This window comes from Styela clava, chromosome 13 (genome assembly GCF_964204865.1).
Source record: "Styela clava chromosome 13, kaStyClav1.hap1.2, whole genome shotgun sequence".
In the NCBI taxonomy this organism is placed as follows: Eukaryota; Metazoa; Chordata; class Ascidiacea; order Stolidobranchia; family Styelidae; genus Styela; species Styela clava.
In genome coordinates, this window is record NC_135262.1 from 3,471,584 (window position 1) to 3,494,216 (window position 22,633).

Here is a 22,633-nt window from a genome sequence, read left to right on the forward strand (position 1 = left end):
TTTCAGACATACATAGTTCAACTATAGTTGCAGCAAGACTTTTGAATCTTTAGGATAGTTATCTTCACTCTTGCATCCTTGCAATATATGCATACGGATCCACCGGCACAAAAGCATAGTAGAAGTAGTTAGTCTCGCAGAAACCAAATCATTAGCGCATGATAGGAAACATGTTCTTTTTCTTCTTTCGTTCCAAAACACATCTTATCTGGCATCGCTATTATTTAAATTACGAATATATTTAAAACTCATTACCATATTAATATTATGTAAAACAGGATGCCATGGTCCATTCTTGATTTTCTTGATTTAACGGTATTTAAATGTATAAATAAATTTGTAATTACAATGTTATTACTACATGCATTCACGATGCTATGGTTTATCACGTTACGATTTATCAAATTTTCTTATGTGGGTCCTTCAAGTTCTTGCAACAAACCTCTAGGTGTCTTATTCGGTAGAGTACCAGGAAGTGTCGTTTTATGAGTTATATTCTCGGGTGTCGCTGCTCGATAACCGGCTTTGATTCCCCGCGACTCCCCTTCCCCAGTAAAACAGTATAAATTATCATTTTCTTGTAATTTGTGCTTGTGATATTTTTTTCACTTTCACTTTCACAAATAAACTTGACTTGACTATACATACACCTCCTGCTTGGCATCGTCTTTTTCAAATGAACAATGTGTATACCCGATTCATTATCCAATATTATTTCTATAACAGGATGCCATGGTCCATCTCGTCAAAATTTCTCGCATCATCCGAACCCCAAGAGGTAATGCATTACTAGTGGGTGTCGGCGGATCAGGAAAGCAGTCCCTTACCCGACTCGCTTCATTCATTGCCGGATACAAAAGCTTCCAGATTACTCTGAGTAGAACTTACAACGTTACAAACCTGATGGACGATTTGAAGGTAAAATACTGCATTCAATTTGCTATGCTTTCAACTGGACAGCATTTCTATCTGAATTTCCATTTTTCATGTGCGTATGTGAATAATATAGACATAGGTGTAATTTTACTTCCTAGAATACTAGAGGAAGTGAATCGTATTTGCCAAAATGATAATTCGCTCACAGCCTTAACTCGGATATTTATTTTTTATAAAAAATGTATCGAAAGCCTCCCAAACAGTATTCCAGAATTATAGATATAAAGAACTATATTCAACGACGCATTGTTTTATTTAATCAAATTCCAGGATATTATGCAGCAAAAATTTAAGTCCTGATATCTTTTGCAATTAAACATATCAAATATTGATTTTATCTTTTTAGGAATTGAAAATTCAATGGCAAAACGCATAACGCTCTATTTTAAGAACATACTTATATTCGTAATCTAATATATTCCTATTTCTCTGCTTCAGGTATTGTACAGAATCGCTGGTAAAGACGGACAAGGTGTTACATTCGTTTTCACTGATAATGAAATCAAAGATGAAGGTTTCCTAGAGTATATGAACAATGTGCTTGCATCTGGAGAGGTAAAATGTTTACATATATATTTGGGAGTAACATTATTTCTTTTCATAAAATAGCAAGTATATTTGCAGGGGTGTAGCCAGGTGGGGTTTGGTGGTCGGAACCCCTTTTTTGAAATGTAAAAGAATGTTTTTCTCTGTATATTACATTTTTTCGTACCATCAAATCTATTTAGACCACTAAGGCTCCTGGAACCCCACTTTTCCCGGTCTCCGACCGAACCCGCCAGCTGTTAGGGTTAACAATTTTAGACCCCCCCTTCTGAATTTACCCTCAACATACGGGGACTACGAACCTATAGACATGAATATTAATTTCATTCTTTCTTAATTTGTTTCATTTTTGTTGATTCTCATAAACTTTTTCACCTCAAGGTTTCGAACCTTTTCCAACGTGATGAAATCGATGAAATCACACAAGAACTGATACCAATTATGAAGAAGGAATACCCAAGACATCCACCAACCAATGAAAACCTGTACGAATACTTCCTATCCCGTGTCAGAGCCAATCTTCACGTTGTCTTATGTTTCTCTCCGGTCGGTGAGAAATTCAGGAACAGGGCTTTGAAGTTTCCAGGTAATATTAGAATCGGTATAGCTTTGTAGATTCTAAAAATATCATGAACTTTCAATGAACTGTAAATTTTAAATGTCAAGAATCTTTATATAAATTTATATAATATACCAAAATTGTTGATTCTCGAAAAACTTGGTGAAGTTTGCTAAATCTGATAGAACTTGGGTGCTCCAGATGTAAGTGTACCAAAATGGACGTAACTAATTTTGTTCGCCTACTTTATATCAAGTTGTGTTAGAGAACTGAAAACTATGCAATCTGAAATCTATTCACTTGGCTAACAAAGACATACCCCGAACTCGTAATAGAACTAAAATAGGGAAAATCGTAATAAAATAATGGCCTAACCATAACCTGGTTCTGTAGCACCAGAACTTGCATAAAGCGTTTGCTTAGTGCAATACTCAAGTCGCATTCCTGTTTATTTATTTGAGTTTATTATGTGTTAATTATTAGCTATCATAATATTAATAATTTTAAAAAAGAATATTAGTAATACTACAGTAAATGATAAGAAAAATTCTCACAGAAAACGCCAAATTTTCTCCATGATAAGAAATTCTTCCTAGGCTGGGGATCGTCATCACGATGGAACAATAAAATTATAGTCAGCAGGGTTTTTAACAATAATACTATTCCCTTTTCCATCTTCTAATCAAAAAATGAGTGGGTGAGCTTTATGAAAGCTGAGATGGGGATTACAAACAAATTTTTAGGTAAGGGAGACTATACTATATATAATTACAAACAACTTATATTCTTTATTACATTCCAGCTCTGATTTCTGGTTGCACCATGGACTGGTTCCTTCGTTGGCCGAAAGATGCCTTGATTCAAGTAGCAGAACATTTCTTGTCAAGTTATAAGATTGAATGCACTGATGATACAAAATCGAGCATGGTCCAGGTTAGTTTGAGTCTATACGGGCATATTCGAATCAATTACCGTACTTTACGCACTGGGTCATAAGGTACACTGTTAATAAATTACTTAGATTGGGTTTGAGTGAAGGCAATAATACACCAAGCACTAGCTGATCCATACTATACATCAGGTATATCCGAATCATTTACTTTATTTTACGGGTCATATGGCCCACCGGGCAGTAACTGCCAATATATTGATTGAATTAGGATTTTTTCCATGTATAATACGCACTGGACCATAAATCGAAACTGGTACTGGCACTCCCAATTGGGTTGTATTTGCGAATCTCTCTTCTTAAATATAGTGAACATAAAATAAAATTCATATGTCGGTTGAAATAGCTAATCAGTTGACGGTGAAAAAAGTTGTATCCGACCAATGGTCCGAGTAGACAAGACATCTCCCCCTCTGTTTGAAACCGCGAATCATACATTTCACTTTACACCGCTTAGAAATAATCTTGAAATGATATGTTTCTATAATTTTTATTTTATCCCCTATGTACTCCTTAGGTAATGGGCACAGTTCAAGATCTTGTCGCCGAGAAATGCGTGGAATACTTCGACAGATACAGGAGAGCATGTCACGTGACTCCAAAGTCCTATCTCTCTTTCATCACAGGTTACAAGACCATATACTCGTAAGTGTAACGTTGTTTTCCATACGCTAGGCGAAACAAAAAGACCTTTTATCAGTTGATGCCAATATTTTGAATCCAGGCCAAAATCATGACCAGTCAAAAATTTGGGAATTTGGGTTTTAACTATCTCGTTTTGGTTTATTCGGTGAAAGGATTATTGATACCAAGCCAGGTAACGTCCGGTTTTCAGTAAATCGTTCAAGAATAGAGCAAAATGGTGTTGGAAAGGTCTATGAATTTGTGTCTTACTGCAAATGTCGTAAAATTGCATTGCTACGCCTATGATCCATGCTACCCTGCACTGTATAGTTCACAAGGGTTCACCTGGCTAACACAGACAGTCCCCGAACTCGTAATAGAACTAAAATAAGGATAATCGGAATAATAATAAAATTACGGTCTAATCCTAACTTGGTGGACATACTACGGGAGTACCCACTCGCATTGTACAATGACGCTGAAGTATTGTCCATTTATTAACATAAAATACTATAATTTTAAACAGAATGAAACTGGAGGAGATTGGAATATTAGCAAAAAGAATGAAGACTGGTCTTGAAAAACTAGTCGAAGCTGAAAAATCTGTGAATGAATTGTCTAAAGAGTTGGCAGTAAAGGAAAAAGATCTTGCTGTCGCATCTAAGGAAGCAGATGAGGTGAGACTATCAGCCATAAAAAAAAACTATTAGATTTTTGTACAAAGCCCCCGCCATCGCTTCCCGCCATCGCTCAAAATAAAGGCTATCAAGGTTAAAAACGAGCAGAAATATACAGTCACAAATTAACCCTATCTTTGATGAACCCGAATCTATCTTTTATGGCATCTTTTGTACAAATGCCGACAAAAAAAACACCTCCCGCCAGCGCTCAAATAAAAACAAAAATCAAAAGTAATCATCCAGTCAAGGTTAGGAATGCAGATTTTCAAATTTTCAAATCATTCCTGACCCTAACCTCAACTAGATAATTACTAATTATTATTTTAAAATATGTGGGGTGTTTTTCTCAAATTTCACATTTTGCGTTACTGGCGAGGCTTTCTAAAGAGTACATTTGGCGCTGAGCATTTTAGCAGATGAATCCCATTCTGCCGACTTGTGTGTGCTTGCGTCTACTAAATAACCTAATACTTTTGGGTGAGCGAACACGTACCTCTTATTTTGACAACACCTTTTAATCAGTATATTTTGAACCTAACTAGAGGATTTTTTCGCTTTCCTGATTCTGTAATCAGTTTTATTTATTTTATTTTCATCATCTTTGTTTTTATCGTCTTTTATGCTGATTATGGAGTCAAAATAAACCTTTACTTATACTTTATATCAACTTGGGCTGAACTCTTTTCAAAAGAATTATTTTTATCTAAGGTGTTGAAAGTCGTGACTACAAAAGCTACAGCGGCGGAAGCGGTCAAGGCGGAAGTTCAAAAGGTCAAAGACAAAGCCCAGAATATTGTCGATGTGATTGCTGTCGACAAAGGACAGGCAGAGGAAAAACTCGAAGCAGCAAGACCAGCTCTTGCAGCTGCAGAGGCCGCTTTGCAGGTAGCGTATTGTTTGATACTAGATGGTGTAAAATTCAGTGGTTCTCAACCTTTTAAATCTCGTGGCCACCTTTTGGAGGCTTTTAGCACTCACGTCCCCCATTTGTCATTACAGTGGTATTTATAGTGTTATTTTGATTGGAAGATTTCAAATCCCATTCATTTCAAACAATTCATGCTCAAGAAAGTGAAACACACTGCTGTGATAAAACCTTTGTCATGCAATGAAGCTGGGAAGAACGGGGAGTTTTCATGTGAAGGAAAAAGTAAAATCAGTTTTTCGTCTAGCATTGTGGCCGCCTTAGGGGGGCCACGGGCCGCCGATTGGGAACCGCTGAAGTAAATAATGAATAACACCTACTACGTTATATATGAATGTAATGCTGGATAGTGCAATACACTTCATTTTGGTGAAAGATTCTGGCTTAGTCTCTCGAACTCATATCTTATTGTATCCGTTGGAAGATACAATAAACTAGGTGGGAAATGCCAAATCGTGAAGATATATAGCTCATTACATGAAAAACAACATTTTTTAAAATAGAAACGCTTGTAAAATGTCTAACTCACTAATCAGCCTTCTGGCGGTACTGTATTTGTCATTCAACCATAGTTTGTCCTCGTTTCCCTGAAAACTGTCCATCTAAAAGCTACAAATATTTATTTTCACAGACCATTAAGCCAGCAGATATTGCCACCGTTCGTAAACTCGGCAAACCTCCGCATCTTATCATGAGAATTATGGATGTTGTACTAATTCTGATGCAACGTAGAGTCAATCCTTGTGAACAGGACCCTGAGCGACCAACCTCTAACAAACCATCTTGGGGAGAAGCTCTTAAGCTAATGAACAATTCGGGATTCCTTGGAATGTTGCTGAACTTCCCCAAGGTAAGCTATGGTTGCCGTCTTAACCCCTAATACGATTAATAATTATAAATTTGGACGGAGTGGGCTATCTCGTTTTAGAGTAATTACATATGCAAGCTATTTTTTATCGTAGTTAAAAATTATGGTTCTGAATGTTACAGAATAGTTTGTAGAAGCGTAGGATAGGATATGATTTACATATTTATTTTGGGGGGAGGAACGCCGTCCTAACGACGTCCTAATCATATGGCGAACCACGGCCCCTCGTTCGGTTTCCAGTCCAGGTAGGGTATGGCATTAGTTAGCCATTTATTTGTTTTCGGAAGCATGGATTTGATGGTGGAGGAAGCCGTAACCGACCAGCGTTTACGTAAACCATCCTACGGCGGCGAGGAGTCCAGCAATCCTCTCGCACATAATCATCCCCGCATTAACATCTTTAAATTTAAAAGTCCTTGAAGTCTTCATTCTTGATATAACATCGTACTGTTCAACGGACACAAAAGTATAATAAAAACAGTATCTAGTAAACTGTTTTTTTATTTGGTCACCATCTGTGTTATGTCAATGAAAATTTTCCGTGTCTTTTCAAATTTTCAATTTAGTTCAGTCATATTTCACGCGAGCTATAAGCGACAAAAATGTCAACATCAACAATGCGCATTAGGCTGGAGCTTACTAAATATATATGCTAATGTTGACACTAGACCATTGGTTTTTCCTTTTTTTTTCTTTCGTGGACCATTTTGGTTGCATAAAAGTTCTGTGACGCATTAAAATTTTCATGCAAGGGAAGAACTACAAAAAAAATAGACAAGTTGTCCACAAGAATAGACACTTCCAACTTAATATTTAAAATGAAAATTACCCCCAGACAGTTACAGTACTATCGTTCATTGTCACTACAATCAAAATTTAACAATAGTGACATGAATAAAACTTAATTTATTGATACCTCTAGAAATTTTTTATAGGCTTCTGGCGCATATGAAATTGTTGCTGTGGCACAACAGATTTTTGTTGACGTACATGTTTGGTTGGCGGTCTCATCTTCATTAAGCGATTTACAACCGTCCTCATTTTAAATTAATAACATCATACACTTTCATATCACAGGACAGCATTAACGGTGAAACGGTTGAACTCGTCCAACCGTATCTGCAAATGGAAGATTTCAACATCGATTCTGCTAAGAAAGTCTGCGGTAATGTGGCTGGGTTGTGCTCATGGGCTGAAGCTATGGCTTACTTTTACACCATCAACAAAGAAGTCTTACCACTGAAGGTATGAATAGTTATTGTGAAAATAACCTTTTTTAAATAAATAAGTTAATTCAAACGAGCTAATTTTTAAACGCTCCTGATTATAATAGAAAAGGTAACGAACCTCCTTCGTCAAAAATTTTATCCCACTTGACATAGAACCTGGAAATATAAAACAAGAATGTACCACAACACTCAAATTGTGGGCTACCATAAAGCTATATATATTTTTGAGTGCTTTGCTTTGAACAAATTTTCTCAGAAAAAAAAAGTTGGCCATTACTTACAAAGTTATCATCTGTTTTTAGTTTAACTTAACAGACAAAATAATATAAATTATTCTCTCAGGCAAACTTAATCGTTCAAGAAGCAAAACTTGGAAAAGCAATGGCAGATTTGAACGCAGCACAAGCGACATTAGACGAAAAGAATGCTGAATTGAAGGTTGTGCAGGACCAATATGACAAGGCAATGGGTCACAAACAAGCCCTTATTGATGACGCAGAAGCCTGCAAGAGGAAGATGATCAACGCCAGTGCTTTAATTGAAGGTCTCGGTGGCGAGAAGGTATATAGTCAATGTACACATTCAAGATTAAATTAAATGATAGGTGTGTTTCACTAGTGTTCGTAAAAGACCTTCAGGTGTTCCGCGTCAAATCGTTGTCTCACGTTTCTTCATTGTCATTGTTTATGACAACAAATGAAGTCAAATATATCTAAATATATATAGAGAGAGATTATATATATAATCAGGCGTTCCAGAAGTTTGTGCACCAAGATAACGCACAAGCTGAACCATAATCTGGTACACATACTATGTTCAGGTTGCGCGCCATCTTGGTGCACATACTTCTGGAGGTCCTATAATCAATAGAACAGGGGTCCGTCCATAGATCCCTAGAAATATTTCTTTTAGATTCCGCGTCACCAGAAAGGTTGAAATTCACTGATTGAAGGTCTACCCTTATAAAACTATATATTTATTGTACACCAGGTGCGCTGGACGGCAGCTGGCAAACGGTTTCAAGACCAAATCAACAGGCTTATCGGTGACGTACTCCTTGCTACCGGATTCCTTTCCTACTCTGGACCGTTCAATCAAGATTTCAGAAATCTTCTTATCAATTCTTGGAAGAAAGAAATGGCTGTAAACAAAATCCCGTATTCTGAGGTATTTAGAATTCAAAAATATTTTCTAGTTCTCTATTCAAAAGTATTTCTAGTCAAAGTATATTTTATATAAATTCAGAAAATTACGAAGGCTAACCAATGTTATTATTACTTAATTTTGATTTACATGCATTCAATTTAATACAATAGAAGAGGCACTTCTAAATTAATACAACTTGATTAATAATTTTGAACTGGTCCTTATTTTCAAGCATTCAAAATTCAAGTGTTGAAGGTTTTACATTCTGTTCATTCAGTTCGAAAATTCCGTCACAAAAAAAATCGTTAGAGTTAGGCCATAATTTTGTTTCAATTTACCTTATTTTCAATTCTATTACGAGTTCGGTGACTTGCTAAGTGTCTCATGTAGTATTTGTACCTAAAATTATGGCCTAACTCTAACCTGGTACACATATGACGTTCCGGTGTCCGCCATCTTGATTCACATACTTCTGGAGTACCCTTTCATTTATGACAGTGGTTCCTTAAGTTGAAAATTGATACCTAAAAAGTTCCAAATCACGCTATCTTTTACTTGTTATACATACACATTTACTCCAAAATATTATGTACAATCTCATACTTTCTTCCAGGATATCAATTTGATTTCCATGCTGGTTGACAATGCTACAATAGGCGAGTGGAATCTACAAGGACTTCCCAATGATGAACTGTCCGTTCAGAACGGTATTATCGTCACTAGAGCAACGCGATATCCTCTGCTGATTGATCCACAAGGTCAAGGAAAAATCTGGATAAAAAATAGAGAGAAGAACAATGAATTTCAGGTATATTACATACTTCGCAAGATTAAAGTTTTAATATTTATTTTTTCATCTTCTTCTTGACTAAGAATAACGCTGAACGCAAGCAGTAGCTCAAACTATCTATGATCAAAAATCACCGCTGCCGCCGCTCAAAATAACTAAATTAGTTATTATCCAGGTAAAATTTGTATTGGGGTTTGGGAACGCAGATTGCGTTATATTTGGCCGAGGCTTCGTACAAAGGATCTGTCTGTAAGGAAATGAACCTTGTATGAATTTGTACATCTCGAGATATTGATTTCGTACTTTTTACTTGTGATGCAAACGTAAAAAATTTGAATACATCAGTGCTATTAAGCGCATTAACTATAGTTAACTTTTTAAGCGAAACCAAAATAAGCGATACGGCTTTCTCAAGCATCAATGAATGTGGAACAAATAAAATTGGTCAACTAATCTCATACCCAACATGGACTGGTAACCGGACGGTAGCTCTTGGTTTTCCATATGATTGAGCTGTCTTATCGGCTTTCCTCGCCCCCGGGATGAATATGTAAATTCTATTCGAACCTATATTAAGCGGTTCGCTCTTTGTGTCACGTTGTAGCATTTAGAAATTGAATCATTTCTTAACATTTGTTCTGCTCAGGTCACCACACTGAATCACAAATATTTCCGAACCCATCTTGAAGATGCACTTTCTCTTGGAAGGGCAATGATTATTGAAGATGTCGCTGAAGATCTTGATCCTGCTCTGGACAATGTACTCGAACAAAACTTCATCAAGTCTGGTTCTACTTTCAAGGTAATTTCCTGATGATTTCATTGATAATTAAAAAGAGAGATATTTATTTTTTGCCAATCAGAAAAAGGAGCATTGCAACATTAAAAAGATATACATTAACATAGGTAGAGTTCTTCGGTATTGACTGGGTGGAGCGATATGACCATACATATGGTCATCAGAGTCAGTTCCCCAATATTCACTATTTTAATTATGTATATAAGACTTGGCAGTTTGTATTGTACATACACATACTTTACATTAATACTAAATAAGTGAAGTTTGTTTGTAACAAAACATGAAAATAGAAGTAATTTGCCAACCTGCGTCCCTAAAACAATGTTGGAAAACACTACTCTAGATACACATGTCACTACCAGTCAATGATGCTCATGAGCTGCAGCCAGTAGCTTAAGTCGGGAATGAAAATATATCAGAGTGGGATATTTTACCTCTGGTATTCTGTTAATGGTATTTGAGACTTAACTTGTTCGAGTAGTCCAATATTAAGTTGGCAGTAATGGCATTTGACGAATTTTGTTTACAATATTCAAAGCATTAAAATCTCTGCTGTGTTGTATTCCTTTTTCTAACAGATATTTCAAGGGGACTCTTCCGAAAATTCATTCGGTCATGTTGGTTTACCCAATTAATGCAAAACTTCTTGATTAACTGGGAAAAAAAAGTAACGACATACAGTCTTGTATTAAAACTATGAAAACGTGGCAGCAGAATAATTATTAAGTAAACTCAGCATTCAACATCTTTATCCCTATATGCCGAAGATTTTCCAAAATCACAAAAACAAAAATCGAACTATTTCCAAGTAGTTATTTATTAAATTGTCATATTATTGTATAATATGAAGTTTAAAAATGAAAACCTATACTATCTAAACAGGTTAAAGTCGGTGACAAAGAGGTTGACGTAATGAAAGGGTTCAAGTTGTACATTACAACAAAACTTGCCAACCCTGTCTACACACCTGAAATATACGCCAGGACTTCTATCATTGATTTCACTGTAACAATGAAGGGACTTGAAGATCAACTGCTGGGTCGTGTCATCTTGACTGAGAAGCAGGTAAGAATATTGATAAATTATTTTCATGTTTTGTTGTGGTGACATTATTCTTAGGCTTTTACGTTGGATAATAATGATTGTTAAAATATGTGTCTGTATCTTTTATACTATCGTATTTACACGTCACGTTACAACGCCATTGTATTATGACACTTTATTGATAATAATCAGATTTTTTGCATCATTTCCTTGAGATTTTTAGTTGTTCTGACATTATGTTTTCGAAAAATTTCCCTCAGTAACCCTTAATATGCTTCCGGATCAATGCTTCAAAGATGTCGTGACCCTCTTGCAGGGGCAAAGACTTGAAATTGAAAAATGGTTGGCGTCTGAAGTTAGACCGTAACAGCTAGCGGCTCCGACGTGGACTTTTAAGTCTTTGGGGTCTAATAAATGTTTTAAGCTACAAATAATTGTGATGTATGATTCAGAAAATTGCTTTTTTCTACATTTCAAAATGGAGGTTCTGTCCCCACAACCCAATCTCCTTCTGGACACGCAATTGCCCCACTTGTTTCATTTGAAATATCATGAAAATGTTCATACTGGAAGGATTTTATATAAACCTATCTTATATGTGATAGTTTTTAACACTGATTTTTTTAGGAACTAGAGGCAGAGCGTGTGGCATTGATGGAAGAGGTCACAGCAAACAAAAGAAAAATGCAGGAACTCGAGGATAATCTTCTGTATCGTCTCACATCGACTGAAGGATCCCTTGTGGAAGACGAGTCTTTGATTCAAGTGTTGAAGGTTTGGCTGTTTGTGTATTATATTAAACAAAAATGAAAGTTTCAAATTTTAATTACCAAGCGCACATTCGCTTACATATGTTTCAATTTGGTTTGTTTTAATTTGTGGAATTTCACATATCTGGTCAAAATATAATGAACAAACAAACTTGATACAGGTAACTAAAGAGACAGCAGAAGACGTCAGTGAAAAACTCACTGTTGCTGCAGAAACAGAGGTGAAGATCAACACAGCACGTGAAGAATTCCGACCTGTTGCAACTCGAGGATCGATTCTATATTTCTTGATCGTGGAAATGTCTCTTGTGAACGTCATGTACCAGGTAAAAATATTTTTTTTTTTTTCTGTAAAAATTTTTTTTTTCGGCACATGGCACATTGTTGTATTGTTTGAAGAGCCATCATACTTTTGTATGTAATGCTGGAGAATAGGGGCTCGTCTTTGAGGCATGGAGTGATTGTATGCAAAAGAATTTCCGACATGTAAATATGTTAAGTATTGTTAAAAAATAGTTGTTTGGTTGTTCACACATCATGGTAGAATTTGTAAACACCACATTATTTTGTGTGTTTTTCTGAAAATTTTTAATTTTGCAAGAAAGAATTGATGTCATGTAAGGGTGAATGACGTATATATGATTACTTAGATCAAGCTCTATTTCATTACAAAAAGAATGAACCAAATAGCTTTTCACCCGCGCGCCTCACCCTCGTAACAGGCAATGATTTCCCCAACTTATAGGGAGCGAATACACCCATCAGATTCCAAACACCCATCTATTTTGATTACTAATCGGTTTTATTGCTAGTAGCAAAAAATTTACTGCTCTCTAAATTTCGAAACACCCATCCTCCCCCTAAAACGAAAACGTGGGGCACATACTGGTAACAGGGGCGGTATGCAGGTTCCGCCATATGATTTATTTTTTGTTTTTTACTAAGGAAACAACAGGAAGGGAGTAGGAATAGCGTACTTTTTATCAGAATAGAACGTGATTAGCAACATCCTCTGTCCTTAATAAAGTACAATTAGTTGTGAAGGATAGCACAACAATAAAACCTCAAACAATATTTTATCAACACGATTCATATGTAAACTTTGTGTCCCATGATATGTGCTTATACCTTTGATGATTCGTCGTTGGCTAGAAACTGCAAAACATGGCAATTGTGTTCTTCAACATTATTTGTAAGGCATATATCAATGTTTATAAGTTAATAGTACGAAGACTTCTATTTTACTAACCCAAACTAAACATATATTTCAAATCTTTAGACCTCTCTTCGTCAATTCCTTGGGCTTTTCGACTATTCTCTCGAGCATTCGGCAAAATCACCAATTCCAGCTAAGAGAATATCAAATATCATTGAGTATCTTACGTTTGAAGTGTTCAAGTACACAGCGAGAGGATTATATGAGGAACACAAGTTCTTGTATACGCTTCTACTCACCCTAAAGATCGATTTAAATGCTGGAAACATCACCTATCAAGAGTTCCAAACCTTCATCAAAGGTATATAAGTATATATATTTAGGTGTTCGGAAATTTCGCCGCAGGAAATTTCATCGCATAGGAAAATTCGCCCATGAAAAATTGCCGCAAGAGCATTTTGCTGTAAAACAAGTATTTGTAATAAAAATAATCAGGGTTTTTAGGGATAGGGTTATAGGGTATTCTCTCAAACAACAAATCTTTTGTAATAAAAAGGACCTTCAAAAACCTAACTGTTTTTATCAGAAGTACTTGTTTTATATAAAAATGCTCTTGCGGCCAATTTTCCAGAATCATATATATATATATTTATAGTGGTGATAACCAGTGGTGGGTTGAAATTTTTAGAACAGATTCTTCGTGGAATCGCTAACAACTTCCCACATTTAAAAAAAAACATGCCTATAGAGAAGAGAAAGGTAGAGTTTTGCACAACGCCAACTGATAGCATCATCATTCTGATCTCGATTTCCTGAATATATGAGGCTTCACCATCCGCCCTCGACTGATAGAATAGCAGATTTAGGGGTACTTCCGCATTGTGTGTAACAGGTTAGGGTGAGACCATAATTTTATTTCGATTTGACCTATTTTGGTTCTATTACGAGCGGGAACTGTCTGCGTTAACCAAGTGGATATACCGCCTGCCCATAGGTTTCAGTCCCTTTACACAACTTGATGTAAAGTATAGGCGAACAAAATTAGTTACCTCCATACTAGTACACACACTTCTGGAGCGCCGATTTAGGTATGTGTCTTATAATGAAGGGATATCAAAAAATTGAAATATGTGAATATATTAAAAACATACACGCTGTGTTTTTCTAGGCGGTGCAAGTTTGGATATGAACGCCGTTGAGCCCAAACCAAAGAAATGGATTCAGGACATGACATGGTTGAATTTGGTGCAGCTGAATAAACTTCCACAATTCTCACAACTTCTGAACCAAGTCAGCAGAAATGACAAGGTAATGTCAAATTGTAAAATTGTCTTTGTCATCTAGAATTGGGCATTTTCGAAAACCTGATGATTACAGAATCGAATCGAGAATACTTGGAAGATATTCAATTGTACTTGACTTTTTTTATTGTAATAGGGACTTAACCTACTGTAAATATAGAATTAATTCATCACTCCGATAATTTGCTGAGCGTTCACACACATTAGGTAACATGTATTCGCGTAAAAATGCTCATTTGCCATGATATTGTTTTTAAATTATTTGGAAACGAATTTTGCCTTGTATTCCCTGTATTATTTTTTTTATTATCATATTTTAAAATCGGGAGTTCGAGCACATAACACTAGCTAGGAATTCATTGAAGACCAAAACAAATAAAGTAGTTATATGCCTAGTGAGGGAGGAATAAAGAGTTCATAAATAGGCAAAGGGCGGGATTTAATAAAATTTGTTAAGGTTGGTATACTATTCCTGTAACCACTAGACCGGGGGTGGGCAAGGTTGTTGAATCAGGGGCCAAAAGTTTGCCTATTTAGACTAGCGGGCCACGTAAGTGTGACGTAAAAAGTTACATTTTATGAACAATATTCACAGTGTTGCAAAGCAAGGTTAAAAACAGCAAGCCTCGTGCCAAAACTAAAGTTAATCGCAATCTCAACAAATTCCTTGTTTTAATTTTACCTAAAACATCAAAATTTGGTTTCACTTCGGTTGTGGCAGCATCAGGCGGGCCAGATTGAATAACCCAACGGGCCGGATTTGGCCCGCGGGCCGTACTTTGCCCATATATGCTCTAGACCATCGCCCCCATTAAAATTTGCAATTGTATCAATACAGGGATGGAAAAATTGGTTTGATGAGGAGGCACCAGAAGAATTTACAATGCCGGAAGGTTACTCGTCCTCACTTGACACTTTCAGGAAGTTACTCTTGATCAGAAGTTGGTGTCCGGATCGTACAACAGCACAGGTAAATACAAATACTTTGGTTAGTATAGGGATATAGAGTATGTTCACTCGCTCAATAAAGAAATAAGATACTTCATTCATTTAGTAAAAAAATGACAATACACAAAACACGGTACGGAAATTCAAGATGTAAATACTTTAAATGAGGTTAAAACAGAAGACTGAAAAGTGCCACATAATCAATCTCATCTTGTGACATAGAGTATGAGTGGAAAACATGATGAAAATCGGGCTTTACGGATAGGATACAGATAGGATAGGATTCACATATTTATCCCATGGAGATATGGAAGCCAAAAGAAGCTTAATCATATGGCGAATCTCTGCCTCTCGACCGATTACCAGTGCCTGTGGGGTATGGGATTGTTTTCGGAAGCATTTACTTGATGGCGGAGGAAGCCGTAGCCAGAGGTTACGTGAACCACCCTACGGCGGCGAAGAGTCCAGCAACCCTTTCGCAAATAATTAACCTGCAAAATCAAAGGTTCGGTGGTGAGCATATTTCTAACGCTTAGCACGATGCACCACACCGCCGAGCCATATTACACGGATATATATATATGTAAAAACACGATGAGATCTCCCAAAATCGAGCGTTGAGATTGAGAGCATCATGAAAAACACCATGAGTGACTGTTCAATCGTGCTTTGGGCTTTTGAATGGGAGCTAGAATGACGGACAATATCCAATCAACTCACAGATTTTTTTTATATATATATGTAAATAATATAGTAATGCAGTTTTCGGTGTGTGTTCAGTATAAAAGCATATGGCGATTTTAAAAAGTTGAGAGTTGTGAGACAAGACTATTAATAAAACGTTTAATAGGCCTATAGTATTCTCCCAATGGGCTTCACAAAATTAAGTAGTGAAGGGGAAGTAGTATCAAATACAAAAATGGGCACGAAAATTGGAAATATCAAGTTAATTGTTTTTAAATTGCACAGGCTCGTCATTACATTGCTTCGTCCATGGGTGCCAGATACACGGAGGCTGTTATCCTTGATCTTGACGGGATGTTGGTTGAATCGACAGCAAGAGATCCCATGGTTTGTTTCCTGAGCATGGGTTCTGATCCGACTGAAAATATTGAGAGACTAGCACGAGCCAAGGGAATACGTAAGTAATATTTTGAGACCTTTTCCAGCATTTTACATTTACATCTGGAAGACATAAAATTTTGAATTTCGAACTCTAACGGCTCGTGGGTCTCGTCTTTATGTCTAAAAAATGCATGAATATACCCAAACATCGTCCTAAACGCAGATATAGAGGCATGACCAATTTTGCTTTATGTAATTACAAAAAAAAAGATTAGACTTACTAATTGAAGAAGCATTTACTTTCAATACGAAATACTACCGTAGTCAGGCGTTATTTGGCAATAAAATTTGAAAGACAGTTCCAGAAAAAGAATATTATTCACTATGGCCCGCGAAACTCAAGTGAAATAGTTTACCACTTTGCGCTCTCGATACCACAAATCATAACGTTATTATCATCGTTTAGGCAAGTGTATATTGGTAACAATTCAGCTCAGTATCTTAATTATACGTACCGGTACCGGTATCGTCCCGTCGAGGGCGCTTCCCTCTCCAGGCGAATATTCTTCAGCTTCCAATTTTGGCCCACGGTAAATCAACTTTGGAAACTACTGAGTTCTGAAATGATTGCTGGGCGTTTGAAATTTTGCACAAGACTATTTTTGGCGTTCGTGTTTTCAAAAAAGATCTGTAACATAAACAAATATAGTTATCAAAACATGACTCACATCCTTGAGAAATTCACGTCTGAATTCTCGTATATTACAGCCTGTCGTGCTCTCTCCATGGGACAAGGTCAAGAGGTCCACGCAAGACGAATCGTGACCCAGTCCTTCCAGGACGGTGGATGGGTCTTGCTGCAGAATTGCCATCTTGGACTTGATTACATGGATGAACTACTCGATCAGGTACGAAAAGAAGAGTTTACTGACCATAGTCCATTTTAAAATATTTAAGAATAAGTCTCTGCAGAAGCTTCCACTAATATAATGAATTCAAAAACATTGAAATATTCAACGTTTTTTCACGTGTTTCACTCCGTATAATGCCCAACTGATATTGATATATCGAGTCCAAGGATATTGAGGGTTTTTTTTACAACATTTTTAAATGTCTCCCATATCCACTGATACATTGAATCCCAAAATATTAGAGATAAGGTTTTATACAACGTTTTCATTTCACTCCTAACAAGAATCTGTCCACGGAGTCTATATTATTAATATATGTATATTGTTACTTTTCGATTTTAATCGGTAAGTATGTTGATAGGTATTTGTCTGTCTCTCTGTCTGTCTGTTAGATGCACGCGATATCTCACGAAAGTGAGATTGGATCTGCTGCAGATTTTGCATGTGCATTCATCATATCTCGGACCAGAAGTCCACCAATTTTGGGCGAATTATGTCTTATAATTAGCGAGTTATCAATTAATCAGTGATGGGACACAAAATGTCACTATGGAGTAAGAGCGCTGTTGTGGGGATCCCCTAACTTTCGATCGATAAGTCTTCGGTCTCTGACCGATATTCTCGTTTTAATATTATCAAATACATATTAGGTTACCCACTATTATATACTTGCGACACTTGATGAAAAACATACTGTTTCGCCAGCATTCGGTTTGTTTTCACATATATACAGTACTGTATTTACAATTTATACAATTCAGCAATTAAACTATTGCAACACTCGAGCTTTTGGAATATTTTTGTGAGATTCCACTTCACCGAAAAGATTGAAAACCACTGCCTTAACCACCGGGCCATCGAGCCAACTAACATTCCTACCGCATTTCACGACGTACTAAGCGTGAAGCCCGGCTATTATTTAGTCACACAAAAACTGAATAATTAATATTTTTCAGCTTGCAACTACTGAAAGCATCAATGACGGGTACAGGACTTGGGTCACGACTGAGGTTCATCCTCGCTTCCCTATCAACTTGCTTCAGACTTCGATCAAATTCACAAACGAACCACCGCAAGGAATAAAGGCTGGTTTGAAAAGAACTTATGCCGCCATTACTCAAGTAAATAAACTGTTATGTTTCTTTGATTTGAATTCGCGCACCAAGGTACATATCTAAATACCAGAGATTTTGAAATCATTTGATATTGATTACTGATACACGGTCTTCTCTGATTCATCATGTTAATTAACATTCTAAAGGTAAAATAAAAGTTAAATGAGGAGCTAAAATAAATTGTGAGTTTTCCGCGATTTTATGGTCGCCCTGTATACAAGAAACTACTGATACTTCTGTGCTCTAAAAATGACAGGATCTGGTCCCTGCCATATGCGAATGAACTCGCCTGGCAAGTACTTTTGACCCTAATACACTAGTAAGTAGTCATAGTTTATGCCCGATTCAGAGTTTACTATAAGTAATTGACTACATTCTATTTAATATGGCTTGCGTTGGTTCCGTCGGCAGTCCTTGTATTAAGAGCATTTTCAAATAAATATCCGCGAGTTTATTACAGTACAAATAATAAAATTTCATTCTCTGATTTTCAGGAATTCCTCGACATTTCCAACATGCCACAATGGAAGCCAATGTTGTTTTGCGTTGCATTCTTGTACACAACAGTTCAGGAAAGACGTAAGTTTGGACCTTTGGGATGGAACATTCCTTACGAATTCAACCAAGCTGACTTCACAGCCAGTGTGCAGTTTATTCAAAACCATTTGGACGACATGGACATCAAGAAGGTAGATGGAGACAGAATTTTCTCTCCCAGTTTTTTTTTATTATATTTCAGGACAGGGAATAGAGTGTATTGATAACCGGTATTGTTTTTTTGCGTCTCCCTCCACCCTGAAATGCCATTTTTGCGTTACTGATACACGGGCATCGAGTAGCCGTCTGTAAATAAGCTATTTATCTGCTCTATAACCAGTGCGCTAAGATTGGATATATACTACTGACTGTCACCTAAGTCTCAATTTGAATGTATATATATAAATATTACGTATAATTGATCTACTTGTTCTCGGCGCGTTTGAAAGCCCGAATGAGTATAAGATAGTACGGTAAATGGAAATATTTCAATATGTTGGTACGTGACAACATTTTCTGGGTGTAGAAATATTGGTTTATAAAACACAATAACTTGATTAGAATTACTTTTATAATCGAAAAGCAACCAAAAACTTGTTCCGGTTTAAAATTCACATTATGCATTCAGATTCAGTCAAATTCTCAATTCCGTCAATCATTTCTTGTATTCAATTTTGATTCAAAAAATAAGTATCATCTCCTAATATAACAGGGTGTATCCTGGAACACAGTACGCTACATGTTAGGCGAGATCCAGTTTGGCGGAAGAGTCACAGATGATTTGGACAAAGAATTACTCAACACTTATTGCAAAGTGTGGTTCGGTGAACACATCTTCTCAGACAAGTTCATGTTTTACAAAGGTTTGTATCCTAACATATAGAAACTTTACTTACTACTTATATATATATACTTATATCTCTATATTCGAATTGTACAATTTAGTTGAAATCGACAAAAACTTATCTAACACGCTTGTACAGTGGTTCTCAAACTATTTCAGCATTGCGCCATTTTTAGAGTTTGTCAAGTCTCGCGCCCCACCCCAACAATAACTAACCAACAATAAGCTACGAATAACAGATAGTGAGGCAAGACTATGGACCTTGCTTGAGCCTATATGTGTAGTATGAATTCATTTTGTAGATCACAGATATTAAATTATACTCCCAACATAATAATGTAATTGCAGAATTCAACGCGTGTCATATTTGTTTCGACATAGTATAAGATCAGGTGAATTTGAAGCGGAAAATAGGCTATAAGGGCCCGAAATTAATGATTTGAAGCGCGAAATTGGTGATGTAGAAATTGTTGAAGACCTGTAAAGGGAACAATATTTGGCGCTTTTTAACAATGTTGATTTACTTTCATTTCACCTGTTTGTAATTCTTATAATGCATTGCTTATCACATATACACTACATTATTATTAGTCATATTAAAACCTATTTTAATATTTCCATGACAGGCTACGTCGTTCCAAAAGTAAAAACGATTGGCGAATACCACACTTACATCGATAATCTACCATTGGTCGACACCCCGGAAGTCATGGGATTGCATCCGAATGCTGATATCACTTATCAGGTGAAGGATAATATTGAAATTGAGATTTTTTTTTTGGAAATGGCGTTGAAACTTGAGGGCGAAGTTTGAGAATGTCGAGCTTGTGTACTGATCATTTTTAATAACCAGTGCGATAAAAATAAAACTTGCTGTCAAATATGGTATCCCAAGTCTGTCTGTGGAGGAACCATTCAAGCGGTGATTGCGGCCATTCAACTATACCTAAATACTTAACAGCACTACGCATCTTGCATAGCTGTATATATAACCTGTTGTCTATAGGGCAGGATAAAGAGCTCAATTCGAAGAAGGCCGTCGAAATTGGGGTGCGGACCATATATATAGCCATCCCATCCACTTATATGCTGTTTATATCGCAGCCCAACGTTCCTCTTTGAAGAAAGCCATTGAAAAGGCTATTGTGGCCGTATATGAGATACACCCTTTTATTGTTATAAATACCGTTTGACAAACCGTCGAACATTAAACCCGTCCTTGTGAAATTTCCAAAAAAAGTACTCATTTGCCTGAGAAGACAGATGATGATGATGCTATTTTTTCCCGTTTTAACTTTGATTGATTCTTTTTCAGACCAACTTTGCAACAACCGCTCTTTCAACTATCGTTAGTATCCAACCGAAAGAATCCAGCGCTGGGGCAGGAGAAACCCGTGAAGATGTTGTGAAAAGACAAGCTGAAGAGATTCTTGGAAAATTACCAGATGACTTCTTACCTCATGAGGTAAACTCTATGTTCATCACCATGCCTTGGGCGTAATAAATGCGGTAGTAAATGCTAAAGCAAAAAGCTTTCAATCATTCCAAACTAAAATTTTACATTTTTATCATAAAACTTGTAAATTTGAAACAAGCAAATTAGCTTAGTAAAGTTCTGATTTAAATATTATTTAATTCTCCCTCTTTAGAAGCTCAAAGATAAATCTTTGCTTTTGGTCCAAAGCGTTTCATTACTCACTTGCAACTAGCGAAGCTGTTTTTACTTTCTAATCTAATAGGTAGATTTGGCTATGCTATAAAATGGACAATAGAAGCACCGTGTTATTTTGCTTTGGAGCGACTAATCAAAATATACACGGACTTCATACCGCTTCTTTTATCATAAAGTCCATGCATCTTAAACAACTAATAGGAAAACTAATCTAATGGAAGAGCTAGTCCAACATCTATGCTAACGTTTATATAATAATAAGAAGCACAATGTAACAATCGAGGGCATTATGACGTTATTTTCATTAATATCTGAACATCCGTAAAAACTATAGTCGTAATTGCAGCAAACACAAGTGGGCCGAGGGAAACACTTCTGTGGGCCGGATTCAGCCCGCAATTTGCCCACCGCGGCTATAGGACGATTTTGAGCTTACTCTTTTTTTCTTCTGTTGTCTAGGTCAAATCTCGCCTACAGAAGATGGGTGCCATTCAGCCAATGAATATTTTCCTTCGCCAAGAGATTGATCGTATGCAGAGGGTCATTACTATTGTGAGAAACACACTCATAGACTTGAGACTTGCTATTGACGGTAAGATATTGATTTGGGTATAAATCAAAAATCCCTTTTTTGTAAATTGAATCCTGAGATAGTCTCATTGAGAATACTTTTGGATCACAAATATTGATTAAATTTAGCAACCAAAACACTTTTCTGATTTTATCATGTCATAGCCTTACGAAATTAAATTCTGGATTGATTTTGATCATTATCTCACAATCTATATATATGTATATATACGAGACAGTGGCTTGTACAAGGCTCGTATATATATAAGGTGGTGGTGGTCCCCATTCGGTGGCTTTCATCATTCATGGCCCTTGCTCATCACTTCAGTGGTATTTGTAGTGGTATTTTGATTGGAAGATTCCAAATTCCATTATGTTCAAACAATTCATGCACAAAAAAGTGAAAACACCCTGTGAAATAGACTTATCAAGCAATAATTTAGGAAGAACAGGGAGTTTTCTTGCAGAGTGAAAAGTAAAATCAGTTTTGCGCTTAGCAAAATAATCACGTGCTTGGGTCACCAACATGGCGGTGCCTCACAATAACGCAATAAAAAATAATAAGTGTTTAATGAATCAATTCGAGTGGTCAGTCGACACAGCGCCCAATATTGACCTGGTTGAAATGAATTTTTGCTTGATTTCTGTT

The 22,633-nt window shown here is 36.4% G+C and overlaps 1 protein-coding gene and 1 long non-coding RNA gene across 3 annotated transcripts in view; one reads left to right on the forward strand and one right to left on the reverse strand.

The window, feature by feature from the left end:
• LOC120333194 (dynein axonemal heavy chain 5-like) overlaps positions 1-22,633 on the forward strand; it is an 87,125-nt gene that overhangs the window by 60,409 nt on the left and 4,083 nt on the right. For both annotated transcript variants that reach the window (XM_078119109.1, XM_078119110.1), the window contains 27 exons: positions 727-918; positions 1,375-1,491; positions 1,864-2,068; positions 2,844-2,974; positions 3,508-3,635; positions 4,141-4,291; positions 5,003-5,179; positions 5,851-6,069; positions 7,165-7,332; positions 7,659-7,877; positions 8,307-8,483; positions 9,076-9,270; positions 9,899-10,054; positions 10,934-11,116; positions 11,723-11,869; positions 12,027-12,191; positions 13,145-13,382; positions 14,190-14,329; positions 15,161-15,292; positions 16,240-16,411; positions 17,104-17,243; positions 18,203-18,367; positions 18,856-19,050; positions 19,611-19,761; positions 20,369-20,487; positions 21,058-21,207; positions 21,874-22,006. In XM_078119109.1, coding sequence (XP_077975235.1) covers positions 727-918; positions 1,375-1,491; positions 1,864-2,068; positions 2,844-2,974; positions 3,508-3,635; positions 4,141-4,291; positions 5,003-5,179; positions 5,851-6,069; positions 7,165-7,332; positions 7,659-7,877; positions 8,307-8,483; positions 9,076-9,270; positions 9,899-10,054; positions 10,934-11,116; positions 11,723-11,869; positions 12,027-12,191; positions 13,145-13,382; positions 14,190-14,329; positions 15,161-15,292; positions 16,240-16,411; positions 17,104-17,243; positions 18,203-18,367; positions 18,856-19,050; positions 19,611-19,761; positions 20,369-20,487; positions 21,058-21,207; positions 21,874-22,006 — 4,465 coding nt within the window. The remainder of the gene's footprint in view (positions 1-726; positions 919-1,374; positions 1,492-1,863; positions 2,069-2,843; positions 2,975-3,507; positions 3,636-4,140; positions 4,292-5,002; positions 5,180-5,850; positions 6,070-7,164; positions 7,333-7,658; positions 7,878-8,306; positions 8,484-9,075; positions 9,271-9,898; positions 10,055-10,933; positions 11,117-11,722; positions 11,870-12,026; positions 12,192-13,144; positions 13,383-14,189; positions 14,330-15,160; positions 15,293-16,239; positions 16,412-17,103; positions 17,244-18,202; positions 18,368-18,855; positions 19,051-19,610; positions 19,762-20,368; positions 20,488-21,057; positions 21,208-21,873; positions 22,007-22,633) is intronic.
• On the reverse strand, positions 16,269-17,012 carry LOC144431253 (uncharacterized). Its single transcript, XR_013479885.1, has 2 exons — positions 16,851-17,012; positions 16,269-16,455 (listed from the first exon to the last, which is right to left on the reverse strand). It is a non-coding gene; the product is annotated as an uncharacterized LOC144431253 (long non-coding RNA).